General features: G+C 39.0%; 2 protein-coding genes across 6 annotated transcripts in view; both read left to right on the top strand.

Annotated features, from left to right (window-relative positions):
- Positions 1–937, top strand: part of gbf1 (golgi brefeldin A resistant guanine nucleotide exchange factor 1) — a 51,601-nt gene extending 50,664 nt beyond the window's left edge. For all 5 annotated transcript variants that reach the window (XM_055029396.1, XM_055029399.1, XM_055029398.1 and 2 more), the window contains one exon: positions 316–937. In XM_055029396.1, coding sequence (XP_054885371.1) covers positions 316–572 — 257 coding nt within the window. In that variant the 3' untranslated portion in view covers positions 573–937. The remainder of the gene's footprint in view (positions 1–315) is intronic.
- Positions 938–7,258: 6,321 nt separating this feature from the next.
- LOC129359850 (collagen alpha-1(XXV) chain-like) lies at positions 7,259–17,104 on the top strand. The gene is made up of 3 exons (XM_055029776.1): positions 7,259–7,958; positions 9,548–9,617; positions 16,858–17,104. The coding sequence occupies exons 1-3, from the start codon at positions 7,650–7,652 to the stop codon at positions 16,890–16,892; spliced, it is 414 nt and encodes a 137-aa protein (XP_054885751.1). The 5' UTR covers positions 7,259–7,649; the 3' UTR covers positions 16,893–17,104.
- Positions 17,105–17,827: the final 723 nt, after the last annotated feature.

The following is a 17,827-nucleotide window of genomic DNA, read 5'->3' as shown; positions in this document are numbered from 1 at the left end:
AACTGAATTTTATTAAAAGCTATACGTTGACAAAAGACGTGATGTCTCATGCAAAAACCATTTTTGCTGCTCAATTTTTGAACAAATAGGCATATGAAGTCAACGACAAAGATGTCATTCGGTAAATAAAAACATTTTTAATGAAAAGTTTCATTAAAAAAGTGTTATTGTTGACAAAATAATGCAAAGTTATTGTCCTGCGTTAACATTTTTAACATCTTAAGATCTATATAATGAAAATGAACTCGTTAAAAATCCCGGTCACGTTTTGTGACAACTGCATTCAGAGTATTTTATGTCTGTTTTGCCTCGTAGGACCAGATCGCTCATCTCCAGCACCTGCTCCAAAATCTCTACCGCTGGCACCGCCGGGCACGTCTCCCGCCCGCTCTTCATTACCTCCAAGTCAGCCGCCCCTCATCCTGCAGCCGTTAGCTTCCCCTCTGCAGGTGGGCATCCCATCCATGCCTCTGCCGATCATCTTGAATCCCGCTTTAATCGAGGCCACGTCTCCTGTTCCACTGCTTCCTGGCCACAAACCTACCAGCAGTCCCACTGATGAGTTCCAGTAAGAGGAAAGTTCACCTGACTTAGGGTCACTGCTCGCAAGGCAACAGAGCAACCTACTTCACCCGTTGGGGGACTGACTGCAGCTCTACATAAAGGACACTGTCGTTTCCTTTGTGCTGTCTGTGTTTATTTTCGAATCGTACTGAATGAGATATTAAACCGACAGGTGTGAAGTGAAGTCACTCTGATGCCGGGTTGTCGTCTCTCTTATGACAAACTCGTTGACCTTACTTTTGTAAAAAAACAGAAACAGAAGGATTCTGGGTGTTTTGTCCACAAAAACAGAATTTACTTGTTGTTTTCCAGATATTTTAAAATTATAATATGTATATTTTAGCCTGAGACAATAAATTCAACAGAGTAAGCATTTCCCTACACTTCTTTATTCTTAAAACATTTCAAAGAGGCTTTTCTTTTCTGGTAGTAAATGTTGAATTTTTATTGTTTTTTTATGATTACTTTTTAAAAAAATCTAATCTCAAACAAGTATCAATTTGCTCAGAGTTACACCAGAGATTTTATCAAATATTACACAAAGTGTGTGTGTGTGTCCGTGTGTGTGTGCGTGTGTGTGTGTGTGTGTTTTGGGAGGTTTTGGGGATACAAGTGTTTTTTGTCATCTCTACACCATTTACAAGACAAACAGGAAGTTCAGGTATACCCAGATTGTTCCAGACTTACAGACAGACTGGCTGGGGATTTTGCGTCTAGAATAATCAAAGTAAGAAATAAGATTTCTGTTACTAGAAATAATAACAAAAAGTTCACATGCAGGCTGTTGCATGACAACATAGCAGAACATCCCGAAGCCTATGTATAAATTGAATCTACTTACCCATTCTATTCACTGCAGAGATGAGCCACTGTAAGTTTAAAAAACAATAGTAGGATTTTAACCCTAATCAGCAGGCACACCGTCTCCCTAGTGGACAGAATTTGGGTCCTGGTTCCTCAGGAGGCCTTTGACTAAGCCCTGCTTCTAGAATCTAGAAGCTCTGGAAACCATCACTGAGAATAAAATGAATGGTGGGAGATCTATTGATTAACCATCCATCCAACTGTCATCTATACCCGTTTATCTTTGCAAAGTCCCAGTTACCTGGTGGGTGTCGTCAGCGGTGATTGGACAAGGGAAGGGGGGCTCTAACCTGACCTCTGTGGGCAGAGGTCAGGTTAGTTCAGCTGGACTGCTGAGGATGTTTATGCAAAAAACCAAAAAGAAAAAACACCATGATTAAACTTTATTACTGTGCTATGCTATTTAACAGATAATCCCTCTCCCCCCTAAAAGTTCATTTTTGGGTTGACATGAAACAATTTTTTTTACACAATTGAGTGTTCAGTATTTGGAATCCTGTAAGAACAGGCCCTCTGGGTTTAACATCAATCACAGCTGAATGTCTCCCATGATATGGGAAACTCCTGGGTGGAGCCAACGCCATCTTCGAGACAAAGCTCCTTCTCCGGCGACTCCTCCACTCAGCTCCTTCAGACTAGCCAGCTGCAATTAGCAAACACCTGGTGGAGCTGTGCATCTGCTGAGCTCATGATAGGAGCTAGTTCTCAGTGAAACGCTGATAAAAACATTGTTAAAGGTTTAGTAGAGGAGCCATGTAGTGAAGACTTCCTAAAAGTGGAGTTTCAGAAAGAGCAGGAGTTTTTAAAGAGACAGAGGGCCTATTTCAAGGCTTTACGTTACAAAGTGAAATTTATTTTACGTCATACGACAGCGTTTATTTAATGTAACAACAACAAAGGTTGAAATATGCATTTATGAAAGAATCAGGAGTCACCTCCTGCAGTGCTGATTCTCTGCCTCTCCATGCTCATCCACAAAGAGCCAGCAGATTACTTCCCCAGCTGAAGGGTTGGAAGTCTGTCATGTAACGCTTCACGGAGTTAGAAGGCCCCAGGGCCCTCAGCCGAACAGGAATAAATGTTGTCGGTCTCCACTGCAGATTGAGAAAACACCTGGATACTTTCAGAGGAAGAGGCCCTGTGTCTGAAAACCAGAAGTTGCAAAAACATTTGGAGTTATTCAATAGATTCAGAGTGGTGAGTAATGTAAGAAGATAAAGCCGTCTGTCAGGTCCTCCGTTTTATCTTCTTTGCTTCCACATGTTTGTGGCCAGAAGCATAAAAACAATTCAACAAAATTTGTTTTCTAAAACTGAAAGATGTATGTTTAAAATATTAGCATTTTGAAGATTAATCAGTTCCATCATTCATTCGGTCAAAAAAAACAAACAAACTTAAAAACAGGATGCCCTTATTTAGTGGTAGCCAGCAAACTCTGGACTATCTTATTACAGTGAAAATTGTAAAAAATCAGAGTGAAACATAAAATGCAAGACATAATTCCAAGGAAAAATGCTGTGATGAAATAGAGAGGCACACAAATTCAAAGCAGCAGAGAATTATGAGTGCATCTCATAGTGTAGTCATTATGACATGAGTGCATTATGAGATGTACTCAACAGAATTGAGAATTTTTTTTTCTAATTTGAGTTTTTTGAGAATTATAATTGTTTTATTCTAATTCTCAAAAATGTAAAATATTAGGTAAAAGTGCAATATTTTTTCTAGCTTTTATTTTTTCTTTGCTAATTTTAATTATGGCTTCCAGGGCAAGAAAGCCCAAAATTCAGTTTCTCAGATAATTTAAATATCTCAGAACAATCAAAGCGAGAGTGTCAGGCTTCTGGAAAGCATGTATATTTCTCAGTTCTTGGTTGGACGTCCTCTTACATGAACGTCCGCTTCAGTGCACCATCAGCCTGTGACACTGCATAGCTCCAATGGCAGCCGAAATTGCTTTGATAGCTGCCTTCAGGTTGTCTGCCTTGTGGGTCTGGTATCTTCCTGATGACTGCGGTCCATATATTCCATATGGGGTTCTGGTCAGAGGAGTGTGCTGGCCGGTGAAGGACAGTAACACTGGTCACAGACTCGGAAAATAACACTAGCATGTCCATGAGAAAACACAGTGGACTAAAGCCACAAGATGGCATGGCACCCAAAGCCATCACTGACTCTTGAAATGTGCCACTGGATTTCAAGCGACTTGTCTTCTGTGCTTCTGAATTGAAGTGAAGTGAACTGAAACACACTTCAGCTCAATTTACTTTGTCAGAAACTCCAGAAGACACAGGTGGATGCTTCCACAAATGTCCTGGATCATCAACTTCCTGTCAAACAGATCACGGTTCAAGAGCCTGAAGGGGTCAGCAGGACTGCGGCTACATGAAGCAGGTGGGCAGATTTAACCAGCATCCTATCACCACTTATGATTGGTCACGTAGTATCACTGACCTTTTGAGATCCACAGGTCTCTACTTATTATTGATTCACTCTTTTTTTTTTCTATTTAGCACACGACCGATCTAATCTTAAAAACAGAAATGATACATAAGTGACGTTGCTGCCGTGGAGCACTCCACTGTGAAGGTCAGATTTAATTTGATGGCTGAATCTCTCTCTCTGGGCCGGTCCAGTAGACAAATGGCAGTCCTGTGTTTCCTCATGTCTCTAAAGCTCATCTGCAGTCTCCGTCTGTCTCCCAGGTCCATCACAGATGGACAGTTTCTCAGTGACTGCTCATTTCACTTTTGGTCTTTAAAATGAGCAACTCATGACTTAACGATCCTTGAGAGATGATGCAAAAAAGTCCAAAGAAAGATTTTACATAAAATGAAGGAAATTATGGGCAACCTTGAGCAACAGTGCTATTGTTCTGTTGTTGCAACAGAGCTGAGCAACAGATTTTACATCATTGTCATTGATAATGATGTAAAACATATAAAACCAACTGTAAGGAACGAATTGTTGCAGATCAGTGATTTGCAATTTGTTTGGAAAGCAACTCAGAAAAAAAGTAGCTTCCCCTAATGAATCTTGTTCAGGAAAACATTCGTCATGATTATATCAGTCAATGTGTTTTGTAAAGACAGACCTTTGGGGAAATTTACATCAAACAAATACATGTGGGAAAAGTAAGAGCACCTTATAGAATCCTAACTCTGTTTCTTAAGTCATGGTGTTCTGCTTCTTCATTTTATATACTTCAAAATTTGCTTTCCATGTTATCCTTAATTTTCCACCAGCAAATAAAGGGAAATCCGCTTACAAATTCAGATTTATTGTAAATTTCCAGGGCGCAGGTCGGGAGGGGAACAGCATTCGTGCTTAGGGTACCCAAATGGCTGCCAATGGCAATGTTCATATGTAAGGATTTGCCAGTTTTCAAGTGCTAAAAATAGCTTGCTGGAGGGTAGGGCTTGGCAGCTCTGCCAGGCTGGGAACTAAGTTATGTTGCCACTCTTGACGTCTATTTTAACAGAGCGGGTTGTCAGAATGAAACCTGAAGATGGCTCTTTGGTTCCACTTGACTGTAATCTCCTATTTTGTTGTAGAAAAGTCTCAGAGGGTATTTTTAGAGAGTCGGGGTCTTTATTCCTTCTGTCCTTGAGTCTTTTGAAGGACCTTTTTTCTTAAGTCTGTCAGCAGCGACATAACTGTTGTCTGCCATCTATAAATACCTGGCGGGGGATTGAAAGTCCTCTGATACGAAGTACAAATCGGCTCGTAAATAGATGCAAACTTCCTGCTCAACAGTTTCGTTTTGCAACTGTCTGTGAAGTCAGAGTGAAGTGTTGTCATCTTTGGGATTTTGGTGTTTTGCTTTGTTTTATGTCATTTGCTTTTCATAACCAGTTCATTCCTTGGTTCTGAGATTTCTTGACTTTTATGCCAGCACTTCAGGAGGGATGGTATGAAGTATCAGCATTTGGTGGTGCATCAAAAAACAAAAGGAATGTTGCATAAAACTGAAATATTTCTTGCCAGTCATCCAATCATCACACATAATGATATATTCAAAGCCTGTGTTTCTTGTAATTTTGATGATTATGGCTTACAAATAATGAAAACCCCAAATTTAATACCTCAGAAAGAGTACAGCGGAAAAGGTAATGGATGGGAACTATTGGTTTCACACCCTTCTTGACTTGACTTGGACTAGACAGACAAAGACGCTCAGTCACTGAATTAGCAGCTGTCTCGTTCGGCTCGGCGCTTCTCTCTTCGTAGTGGAGGACGGATGTTTACAGGAAGCTTCATAGCATCAAGCTGTCGCATTATATACATATGTCCATGGTTAACATTAGTGATTGGGTGTCATTCAAAGCTCCGTCAGAGCCCACACTTCCAGGAAGCAATCGTTTCTCAACTATCAGTCCGAGCATCACACTCTTGTAAAAAGTTACCATTAGAAAAATAAAACAACTAAACTTCAGAAAATCATTTAAACGGTGGCTTTTAAATAGACAAATCTGAATTTTATATGAACATCTTTGAATTAAGGATTGTTTAAAATGTTTGATTTTATGAGTGTGACTCAATTTGTATAATTCTCATTTCTTGTAGTTTGTTGTTAGTGATGTGTGTGCTCATCTCGGAGTGCGTCAATTGTTTTTTCTTTTATTTATTTCTGATCATTAACCTGCAGCTAAAAATGAGCCTTTGTGGCTAAATCTGGCATTTTGCATTATTGTTTTAATGTGCTCCTGTTTATTAATATGTTCTGTCCCGTATGAAGCAAATTAAATTCAAATAAACTGCAAAGAGACGAATGGAAAGAAATCACAAGAAGCTTGATAATCCTTATATACAATATTGCCCAATAAACAATAGAGAATATTTCCTTTTTGGACTTTTACAAAACATTTTTTTTTACAGTTATATATTGTTCATATTAAGTGTTTTCATTTTCAGGAGTTTATAGCTACTTAGACTTGTGGTTATAAACTCAGCATATTATCCGTATTTATTAAATTAAACCACTCTCAAAAAGTTTTTGACTTTCAGGTCAAACTTTTGGAAAACATACATTACAAGGATGCATCATGAAAGCAAGTAAAAGATGCAAACAATTGGGGGAGACGTCACATTAACCTGCCACAAAACACAAACTGAACATTCGGCTCGTGTTGTCAATGAAGGGGGACTGATGTCATCCATCCATCCATCCATCCATCATCCATCCATCCATCCATCCATCCATCCATCCATCCATCCATCCATCCATCCATCCATCCATCATCCATCCATCCATCCATCCATCCATCCATCCATCCATCCATCCATCCATCCATCCATCCATCCATCCACCATCAATCCATCAGTATAGGTTTCTGATTTTTTTTTTTTTTAAAGATGTTGCCTTTTTTAAGACTTTATAGTTGGTGTTCAGGTATTAATCTTACAGTCTTCCAAAAATGCGTAACCATCAAGTGATATTTTCAAATTTCCTGTCAACTTTAAATATTTTTTTTAACCCCAAAAATGGCGGCCGTGCTGGACGACTGACCTCGCGCCCCGAGCAGCTGGCCGAGCTGATTCCCTGGGAGGGAAACCGTGTTCATACAAAGAACTGTTCCCATTAATTAAAGTAAATGTGTGGTGGTGTGTGTGCATCTGCATCTGCACAGGCATATCCGAATCTCAGCAACACTGTCGGTGGAGCAGCTTTGTGTCAGTGGATCCTGGCTTTTCACACCCCTAAAAATATCTCTCACCAAGTGTGCGGATCAAAGGGGGCAGCAGCTCTGCTATGAATACCCCTCCGGTATTTAACCTAAAGCCTCCCCTCAGAGGAGGGGAGGCTTCCAGGGAGGGACAAGAGCAAAGAGCCCGCCGCTCTGCATCCAGAGGCCAGGAGAGGAAGGAAGACTGAAGGTGAGCTGATCATAATATATAAATATATATATATATATATTTCAGCTCTCTTCTTACGAGGAAAGATATTTGGACAAACGGAGCAGAAAACCGACTAAACATTTTGTTTGTGTTTGGAACCTCTGATTTTTTATTTCTTATTTTTTGTTTTTATGAAAAAGCCAAGTGACACAAAATCCCTGGACTCGGAGCTAAACTTTCACTTGATGCACAGAGAATGAACTTTTAAAGAGTCAGTTTGACCCGAGGGACATCTGCTGAAAGTTTTCTCCGCACCGTGGAGAAATAAAATCACAAACAAATCCTCAGGCTGCTTTTCCAGAATTGCGAGTGGTTCCAGTTTTATGTACAGAATGGAGGATGAAGCGGGCTGTAAAATAGTCGACAGGCCTGGAGAGACGAGGAGGAATCACACAGAAGGACAGAGACTTTTAAAGCAGCCGCCGTTGAGCAGCTGGAGGAACCCAAACGGGATCATGCTCGGCATGTTGGTGTCCCTTCTTTCCCTTGGACTTTGCGTTTTGGTGACAATTCGGACCTCAGAACTGCAGGCCAGGATACTGAGTCTGGAGCAGCAGCGGGACGCCTGGATGATGAGTCTGGAGCAGGTGGAGGCCCTCATTATGAACCGGGTAGAGCAGCTACTGGAGGAGGTAAAACACTAAGACTACAAATATCTTAATAATAATAATAAAAAAATGCCACAGTTAATCTCATTACTTTTGTCTCTAAAGAAACATTTCTGCTTCCTCTATCCTTCTACATGGAGATTTGATTCTTCCAGCCACATTCAGTTTGTACAGGTGAAGACGGTTGTTATTAAAAAATTTGTTGTAGTTTATGACAGAACTAGTTATAAGCGTCTTTGTCTTATTTTGGTGACACAACTTGAGTCCAGGGGCTCAAGTGTGTGTCACCTTAGAGCAACACTTTTGGACCGGTGCGTTTTGCATTACTGCATCTAAACAATAGTTAGTTTTATCTTAAGAAGATTCAGTGGGTTTCAAAAGCAGACAAGTCATTATTTCAGTCAACTCAGTGTGTACACCTGAATGAATGTGTATACCTGGTACAGGTATCTGTATCAGTCATTCATCAGGTGAATGAATCATTTAATTGAATGATTTATTCAATTAAATGAATCATTTAATTCATTTAATTAAATGAAATTAGGTTGGATTTAATTACAATTTCAGTCTGAGGAAGAGTTACAATGTTAAAAAGTAAGATGTATCTCAGCCTCATTCCTTCACCAACTGAATGTTCTGCCTGTCAATTCATCTCTCTTCTGCCTCTTGGATGGTAGCATGTCAGACTCGTTTGCTTTCTCTCAGATAAATCTCGCTGCCCTGGGCCTCAAAGCCAGGTATGTGTTGGGAAAGAACGCTGGAATGGGAAAGCCATCTGGCCACGGCTTCTGAGGTGGAGGTGTCACACTAGTTGGTGTCCATTCAGTAATTTAGTTTAATATCCATATTCAAAGATCTGACTTTAGGAACAGAAGAGAGATTGTTCTCCAAAACGGGCCTAAGTCAGACTGGTAAACATGAATATTCACTCAAGTCAGATATACATCACCTGAATGGGTTTTTTTGGGGGGGGGCTTTGTTTTGTTTTAAGAAAACCTCAGTGATGTGAGGTCAGGGGAGGCACCTGTCATCATGGAAGAAAAATATATAAAGATAAGATCATTTTGATTGTTATTTTCACGCCGTGTTTTGTACTGTAAAGTATTTATTTTTCATTTAGCTTTACCAATTTTTATTGTTTTTTCTTCAAAATTGGTAAATTTTCATAATTTCCCATTCAAATGCTCAGAAGTGAAGCTGGTGAGGAAGCAGTGACCTGAGCCTCAACCTCTCTACCTGCTCTGGCTGCCATTCTGAGAGCATGTTCCTCCTGTCTGTACATCGTCAATTAAATGGTTAAAAAACATTTAATATATGATCTGATTTTCCATCATTTAGCTGATCTATATAATGTACAGTGTTTGTTGTCACCAACTGTGTGCGTGACGTGTTTCGTGTGCTGAGGAGCGATCAGAAACAGAGGAGAACAGATTGGAGGTGAGGCAGGCAGTTCTCTTGCCTCATGGCAGGGGGCGCTCATGATCCCAGACATTGGCCTTGTGACTCCATGTTTGCAGAGTCAGAGACACTGAACCATCCATACAGTAAATACAGTAATATCAACAGTAGCAGTCTTCTGACTTTGTTTTCTTTTTCCTTCTTTGTTTTTGTAGAAACTTGCAACACAGATGTCAAAGACACGGGAGACCAGAGATGCTCCACAAAGTTGCCTTTGTCCTCCAGGTATCGTTAAATCAGTGATGTTGGTTAAAACAGTGATGTTGGTTAAAACAGTGATGTTGGTTAAACAGTGATGTTGGTTAAACAGTGATGTTGGTTAAACAGTGATGTTGGTTAAACAGTGATGTTGGTTAAATCAGTGATGTTGGTTAAAACAGTGATGTTGGTTAAACAGTGATGTTGGTTAAAACAGTGATGTTGGTTAAAACAGTGATGTTGGTTAAAACAGTGATGTTGGTTAAAACAGTGATGTTGGTTAAACAGTGATGTTGGTTAAACAGTGATGTTGGTTAAAACAGTGATGTTGGTTAAATCAGTGATGTTGGTTAAAACAGTGATGTTGGTTAAAACAGTGATGTTGGTTAAAACAGTGATGTTGGTTAGCTCTACGGAGAAGTCGACTCCCATTGCATCAAAGATTCAACACAGAACGCTTATAGTTCTATTTTTACCTAAAACTTCTAATTATGCCTTAATCAATTGCAATATGAAAGGAAGTCAAACACAAAAATATTAATTATGAGATCAAAGTTGATTTTTTTAAATGTAATGTTGTCTTTTTTTTAAACGTAATGTTGGCTGACCTCTCTTTTCTGATTAAAATTGTATTTAATCTTCCTCTTATATTTACGTGAGATCCATGCACATATCCTTTACTATGAACATCTCTGTCACTCTGCTGTTAAATGTTCTGTTTTTATGAATTAGTCATGATCAACAAAATGGATTTTTAACAAACAAAAAAGAAAGTAATTCGATGTTAAAGTCCAATGAACTTCTACAAAATAAAAATATGGAACATGAAATAAGGGATTTATTTTTTTCTTTATTACACAAAACCACATTTTGATGATCATGAGTGACTTGAAAAACCAATAAAAGTCTTGTATACATTGGTGGTGATATTCAGGACCAGACAACTTTCCATTAACATCCCAGATGTCAGAACTTTCTTAACACATTATTCACTAATTTATAAAACATTGCATCAAGTTCTACTATATGGATCGTTAATTTGCCATTTCGATAAAACAGTAAAAGATTATTAAGGCACCTAAAAAGGCATACTTTATTAACCTTAAGTATACACTGAGATGTAATTTAAAACATGCTGAAATGTCACTACATTTTTCACTCTTAAAGTAAGCAGTAAGTGATTTTTTTTTATATATTTTGAGCATATACTTTAAAACATACACAAAATATCTTTGAAAGCATATTGTTTCATTGGTACACTAGAGCAAATATATATTTTGTTCACTTAAGATATACTTTTATTTAATATGTTTCTTAAAAGTATATTGTGGTACAATTAAATTTAAGCAAGTTTAAAGGTTTAATGTCAAAATTGGTACAAGCATCCTGTTAGTGTAAGAAATTGGGTCAGTGTCTCTTTATGAAGCTCCGCCTCTCCCGCCTCACAACAATGAATAGAACAGCACAGCAACTAAACAGAGAAAGTCCTTGTTTCTGACAGAGTGCAGCACAAAAAACGGCAAAAAAAAGTTACGATTTCAGGATGTTGTGGACTCCCTACCTATGTGGCATCATCAGAACTGGTGTGATGATTACTGGGACTGTCCTGCTCACAGGAAGGGCTAAATTAGCTAAAAGCAAATGGTATGATCAGTCACTTGTAATATGTACTGTACTTAACTATCTATTCTACCCACAACTAAGTCTGAATTAGACTCAAAACTGATAAAAATGCCTCATTAATGAATGATTTCAATAGAAATCAAGGTTGTATGTCCGTTGGTTATGTTACTAAGTTAATAGTAAGTTAATAGTGTATGTCCATGTAAATCTTAAAGGATGGATTTCAAATGTCCATCCATTTTGAAAAGGTTGAAAAGGTCTCGCCTTTTTGTGATTACTTTGCAAAGAGCAGCGTTTTCCTCCCTGACCAAAGTTACACTTTAAACAAATCTTGGAGTGTGATTTGGAGAATCATACTCCTGATCTTACTTCAAGAATTGCATATTTGTGTATATTCAGCTGTCTCTGTCTCGGTGGTGGCTTGCGGTGCATCTTGCTTTTTACACACACCATCAGAAGCAGCAGAGCCTTGTAGTCTTTGGGGTAAGAGCTCCGAATGCAGCGGACGCGGTTGGTTTTCACCACTGCAGTGTTTGCACCGTGTTGCTTTAGCACATGTCTGCAGCCATGAGATAAATGAGTCATTATTGAGTCAGACTTGACAAACAGACTTGGAGAGTGTCATCAAAAATAAATTGCCAAAATATTATAATAAAAGCTTGCCATGAGACGGATTTGATTGCTCTTCTGTTTTTGAAATTTCTCTGTCTAACTAAAGTTATTTATTTTGAAATTGTGTTTTTAACCAGAGGAAATTATAGTCGATGATTATCTCATTCTGATCCTTCAGCAGGAGTTATTTTTTGCAGCCTGGCAGTAGATATCCACTGTTTTGCCACTTCCTGTCTGTCCACTCTATTACATTTAGTTTGTAAGCTGAAAGAAACGCGTGTTCTGTGGTTGTGCTATTCAGGAAAATGCAGCTGTCTCTGCGCCCCAAAATATAAACCCTTGACTGAGAGCCACGAATACCAAAGCAGCTGCCAGAGTAACAGCTTTACTAAGGTACATGTAGACCACTGTGTTCTCAAAATATTCTAATTAGCTGCCCTGTTGATAGCCTTTTGCTGCTAACACCTCTGGGATCAAAAAGGTGCTATATGCTAGAGTGGCTTTTGTTGTTTTTCTTTTTATTGTTATTATAAATATGGTAGGATTTCAAAATATGACATATGCTGAATTCTGTTTTTCTTTTGATTCGGGTTTGTCAGATGAATCAAAATGTGTAATTATTAAAATTAGTAATCATTGGGAGCCCCAAAGGCCCCCACAAAAAACTACATCCAGTTCTTGAGAGAGATAACAGGAGTGTCTGTGTCTAATATTAAGCATAAAGTATAGATGGGCATTATTTTCAGGTATGTTTTAGCTTAGCTTAGTTTACCTAATGTTACCTCATGCAGACAAGAGGAAACTTTAGATCACATAACATCCGCACACTTAAGTCCCAATAAGTGTCACACTTATCGACATTTAATAAGTGTGACAGTAAATGCAACATTGTCACACTTAAGTGTGTGAGGCACACACTAATTGGCGGTGATAAAATGAAGTTTTGTCAACAGACACACATAAAGAAACAAAGAGATAAGAAAAAAGTTAAGAAATGCACATAATGTAAACTGAAGAGTAGTAGAAGAGCTGATATATGACGGAGCTGGATTATGAAGGAATTTAGACGTGGGAAGGAGGCTCTTAAATTGTATTCCGGATTAAACAGGGAGGCAATTAGGGGAGGCTAAAATAGGAGATATGATTTTTCGTTTTCATCTTTACCAGTATAAATTCTTTAAAGGGCTTTATATCATTGTCTGATAAAGATATTGCTTAATGAATTTTTGTGTGTGTGTGAAACAACAGCAGAAAGCAGTGGCTGTGTCTTTGTCAATGGACCACACTTCCAGCCAATCAGAGACAGATCATTTTTGCGTCCGGTTAGCTTGAGTGAAAAACAACCAGCCAATCCAAATGCAGCACAAAATGGTAGAAATTCCAAAACAAACTATATTATAACACAAGAGAACAGAGCAACGTGAGCATTAAATTGTGTGCAGCCTAATTCAGCAAAGCATTTTAGGTGTTTCAACATTTCTTGAGCGGTGACATCCGTGGGAAATATGCTTTTGCCTGTTTTCAGGATTCGATTTATTCCAGGCCCTGAAAGATGACACAACTCAAGGAAAATAATAGTGCTACAGTTTATCCAGAATACATTTCATATACATTACTGTAGGTTCTAGGAGAGAGACACAGAAGAAAACAAACATATGCAAGATGGCTGATCAGCAGCCGCTGCGGACTATTATTTATTATTATCATTTGTTACAGCCGTGGTCATGAACGTGTTTGGAGTACTTGAACACAACGAGAAGTTGTTGAATCTGTCAAGGTGCTCTTGCTTTTTTTTTTCTTTTCTTGAGTTAAGAGATTGTTAAACAATGCCTGAGGCGGCCGAACGCCTTTCTTTTTATCTGTGCAGCTGACACAGGGCGAGTGTCCTCCAGGGTCATGGGACTCGTTATTTAAGTAGACTCGCCAGTTCACCTTGACATTTGTGTTGACAGGAAAAGCCCACAGCATATCACCTTCTGTGGTTTTGATATATTCACAGGACAGCTGCCAATGCATAGACAAACTGAGGAGAGTGTGGCAACCAGAGACAGAAATCAGGAAGAGGCAGCATGCTGATGCATGTGTGCAATGCATGTGTACATTGTGGAATATTCACTTGGAAAGATGCATTTTTGAGGATTGCTTTGTTGACAAATGACTGTGCTCTCAGTTAACCCAAACACTGATAGACTCCAAACCTGAGTATTGAAGAACGTTAAAAGTAAGATTTAATTGTTGTGTTTTTTTCTCAAGGGAAACTGTATAAGTGTATAACAGTTATCCCTAAAAAAGGACAGGATGTATTCAGATAAAAAGAAAAAAAGGCTCCACTTAATTCTCCTATTGACCGATGTCATCATTAAATGTTGAGTTCAAAATTTCAGGTGTTAGTCAAACAATTGGAAAATATTCTGCCAACATATTCCAAATATGATCATTTCTAATGACCATATTTAAAACAAAAACAAAAACTGTATCCTGAATTATCATCAGTCAGCTTCCTTGAATTTTACTGTATCAGCAATTGAAAAACGAAAAAGAAACAGCACTGGTTAACTTGTCATTAAATTCTAAAACCTAAAAACAAGAGATTAAATGACCCTTGTGTTGTTTGCTTAACCTGGACATTTTCCTTGGAATGCAGAGAGGAAGGAAGAAAACTTGGAAAATGTCTTCTTCCATGATTCAGTTCAGTTCAACGCTAATTATTGATCCCAAAGGGAAACTAAATGTTGTTGTAACTCATATCATTTGAGGTTCTTCAGAGAGTTATTGCAGAGGATAGTGTTGGCTCTGACTGAAGTCGCTGTTGTGTGCCATGCTCGTGAAGAATGCTCGGATTTCTCCGTCATTTTCTTGATCTTATGCGAAAAACTTCTTTGCACCGTCACATCCACAGTCTTCCCTTTATCAGTCCCTGGTTCTGATACTGCTACCTCAGCAAATGATGGAGGAAGAGATGATACTCTCATCAGCAGACTCGTGGAAGACATTCAGCATCTTGGTGCAACCACAGAAGAATCTAAGATTCCTCATTTAGTAAAGTCTTTCTTTGTCCCTTCTTATAGTCAGATTCATTGATGAGTCTCCTGTCCACTCTGTCGCCAGTGAACTATGTCTGTTCCTCAACCACCTCCACGCGACCTGTCCGTTTTCTCCGGTGTGAACGGGTGAACGACCTGAAAGTGTCCCGGATGCTCAGACGAGGGCACAATGACATCACGCAGAGGGAGCTCCGTTTTTTTGCCAACCATCATAAAAACGAGAAGCAGTGCTCGGTGTTTGTGGAAGTCGACTTGAATGCTAACGGTGGAGCACAGCTTACTCATTCGCAATTATTGTCCGATATTAACAACTTAAACCTCATTATAGTCCGTCTACCCCCTTGCACGTATCAGGGTGCAGAATAGAGACGTTCAGGTCGGATGATTGCGACTTGGACCTTTGGTCACATTTGAAAATATCAAATGCATTAGAAAAAAAATCCGATCTGTGTTGTTCAGACTGTCATCAGAAGATCAGATTCAGGCTGCAATGTGAACGTAGCCATAAAGCGGTACATCAACTCTGAACTCAAGCTTCTTGACCATTTCTAAAACACACAGAGGCATTGAGTATTTCTACAGATGACAGGAGTCTGAGTCGCAGTGCATGTCAGACTGCTGTAACATCAGAGTGACGGATAACAGAAACAAAGTGTTTCTTTTCTTCGTCGTAGCAAGTTATGGATTGACCAAAAGCATCTTAAGATTCCTTTAGCAACCAGTGAATCTGCACACGTTTCTTCTTTGCTCGTCTTTGCTTTGCAACAGCTGCAGCGCGTCGGCTCTCTGAAGAAGTAGAAGAATGTGGCAGGGGAAAGATGACTTTACCAGAGACCTTAGCGCGGCTGGAACGTTTAAAGAAAAGAAAACAAAGGGCTCCTATTGCATTTGTCAGGTTTCACCATGATATCGCACTCTGTCACACTTGACCCAAATGTGCCAGAAAACAGCAAAATAAAACAACATAAGCAAAACACAGCAAGTTCATTCAATTGAGGCTGAGGAGGGCAGACCAGGAAATATCTGGGTTGAGGCTAATCACCTTAAAGTTTCCATTTTGCCACTAAAGATGAGATATATGACAAAACAAGCAAACATGACTGGATTGTGATCTTCTCGCCACCTTTTTCATTCTTTCTTTGCCGCTGTGTCCCCGACTGCACAGAAAGCTCCATCTTCCTCATGAGTCGTAGCTTCAGACAAACATCAGCAGTGGCAACATGTTGTCCTTTTGCAATAAAGCCCTTGACTGCCTATAACTCTGGGTCATTTTGGGTCTCTTTTATTCAGTAATTTCAAATAAAAAAACAAACAAAAAAAACCCATAAAGAAATACTTTAGTGATACCAAAGCACTCTTCTTACACAATGTGCTTAAAATTGAAAAAAGAAGAAAAAAATCATTCAAAAAATATTGAAATTGTTTAAAGAATGATTAAAAGACTGAGTGATGAAGATCGGTGCTGAAACTAAAACAACAAATAGATGAAGAGAAATATGTAAACGTGTAAAAGAAACACTACAGCGGGGGTTGAAGGTTCATGAAAGTTCATGAAACTCTTCGTTAAATCCCAAATTAAATGTAATCGAGACGATCAAAATCCATTTTCAAAGCGACACAAAAACAACAGAAACAATACATTTGTCATGAAATGAAAACGAACAATTAGCTCTGGTTTTGCAGATTTTTTTTGTTTGTTGTGTTTTTTTACTTAGTAAGTCTTGATGTCATCTTTCAGTATCCCATCGGTTCATTGATTTGATTTGAGCCTCCACTCACTGTTCAATATGTAAATCATTGTCTTGTTCTTCAGCAGCTGGATCCCACGTCAGTAATTAGAGAAATGGGTTATTTTCTGGATATTTTAAATCTGAAGTTGTTTTTCTAAATCATTTCTCAGACCTAATTGGAGATAAGTGTGTATGTGATCATTCCTTGTGTGCAGGTGTTAGGTAATCTAAAATGTTTTATCTCTCTCTGTCTTGCAGGACCTCCAGTAAGTAACACCAGACGCTGTATTTGAACTTCATGTGGTAAAGTTACAACTTTTGGCCATTTTTGTGTGAACTGCACTGCTTGAGTTAAAACACTGTGGAAGAGCATTTTGTCTGTCTGGGGATGAGGAAGTTTAGAGTTTTCCTCCAGGTTTCATGTTGTCACATCTGTTTCCATCGGGCTAAACATTGACTTCATTACTTTTGCTATCAGATGTAGTTTATTTAGTAACTAGTTCTGTTCAACTCACAAATACTTCATTGGTTGAAAGTGAAGTTAAACTTTGTTGTAACCCATATTACTTTGAGGTTCTTCAAAGACTTGTTGTAGAGGCTGATGAAAGGTTCTCCTGTAGAGGTCTGTGTCACAGCAAGTCTGTAGGAGCCTCTGACTGAAGACACTCTGTTGTTGTATGACCATCTCGTCAAGAGATTGTCTTAATGAGACAATCTCTCACTGTCTCATTGAGAAACAATGAGGGATTGTCTCTTAATGAGTTGTCCTAAATTGTACTGATCTGATGTAAAAACCCTTCTATGCACCTTCACCTGCAGAGGTTCTGCAGAACCAACCTCTTTTTTTTAATCATGTTGTTGAGCCTTTTTAAGTTCCTGGTTCTGATGCTGCTTCCCTTAAAGATGAAGGCAGGAGAATTCAAATCAATTCAGTCTATTATTGCAGAGTTACAAGAACCTCAGGGATCATCTGAACAGCAAACTGGACCGGATTCATAACACTAAAGCAGTTTCCCAAAAGGGCAGAGCAGAGCAGGTTATACCTGCTATGGAGGTTCAGGTCCAGGGGGAACTGCTATGATTATTGTGGCATCAGCCATCTTTCATAGTGTGGCTTGTTGGGGCAGAAGCGTCTCTGCTGGTGACATAAAGAGACTGAACATACTTAGCCAGCTCTGTCCTCTGGTCCTCTGGACCCAGTAGAGGTGGTCAGTGAAAGGAAAATGGG

The sequence above is a fragment of the Poeciliopsis prolifica genome, unplaced genomic scaffold (genome assembly GCF_027474105.1).
Source record: "Poeciliopsis prolifica strain line A6 unplaced genomic scaffold, Auburn_PproV2 SCAFFOLD005, whole genome shotgun sequence".
Taxonomy (NCBI): domain Eukaryota; kingdom Metazoa; phylum Chordata; class Actinopteri; order Cyprinodontiformes; family Poeciliidae; genus Poeciliopsis; species Poeciliopsis prolifica.
Note: the sequence above shows the minus strand (reverse complement) of the source record. Positions and strands in the feature narration are given on the sequence as shown.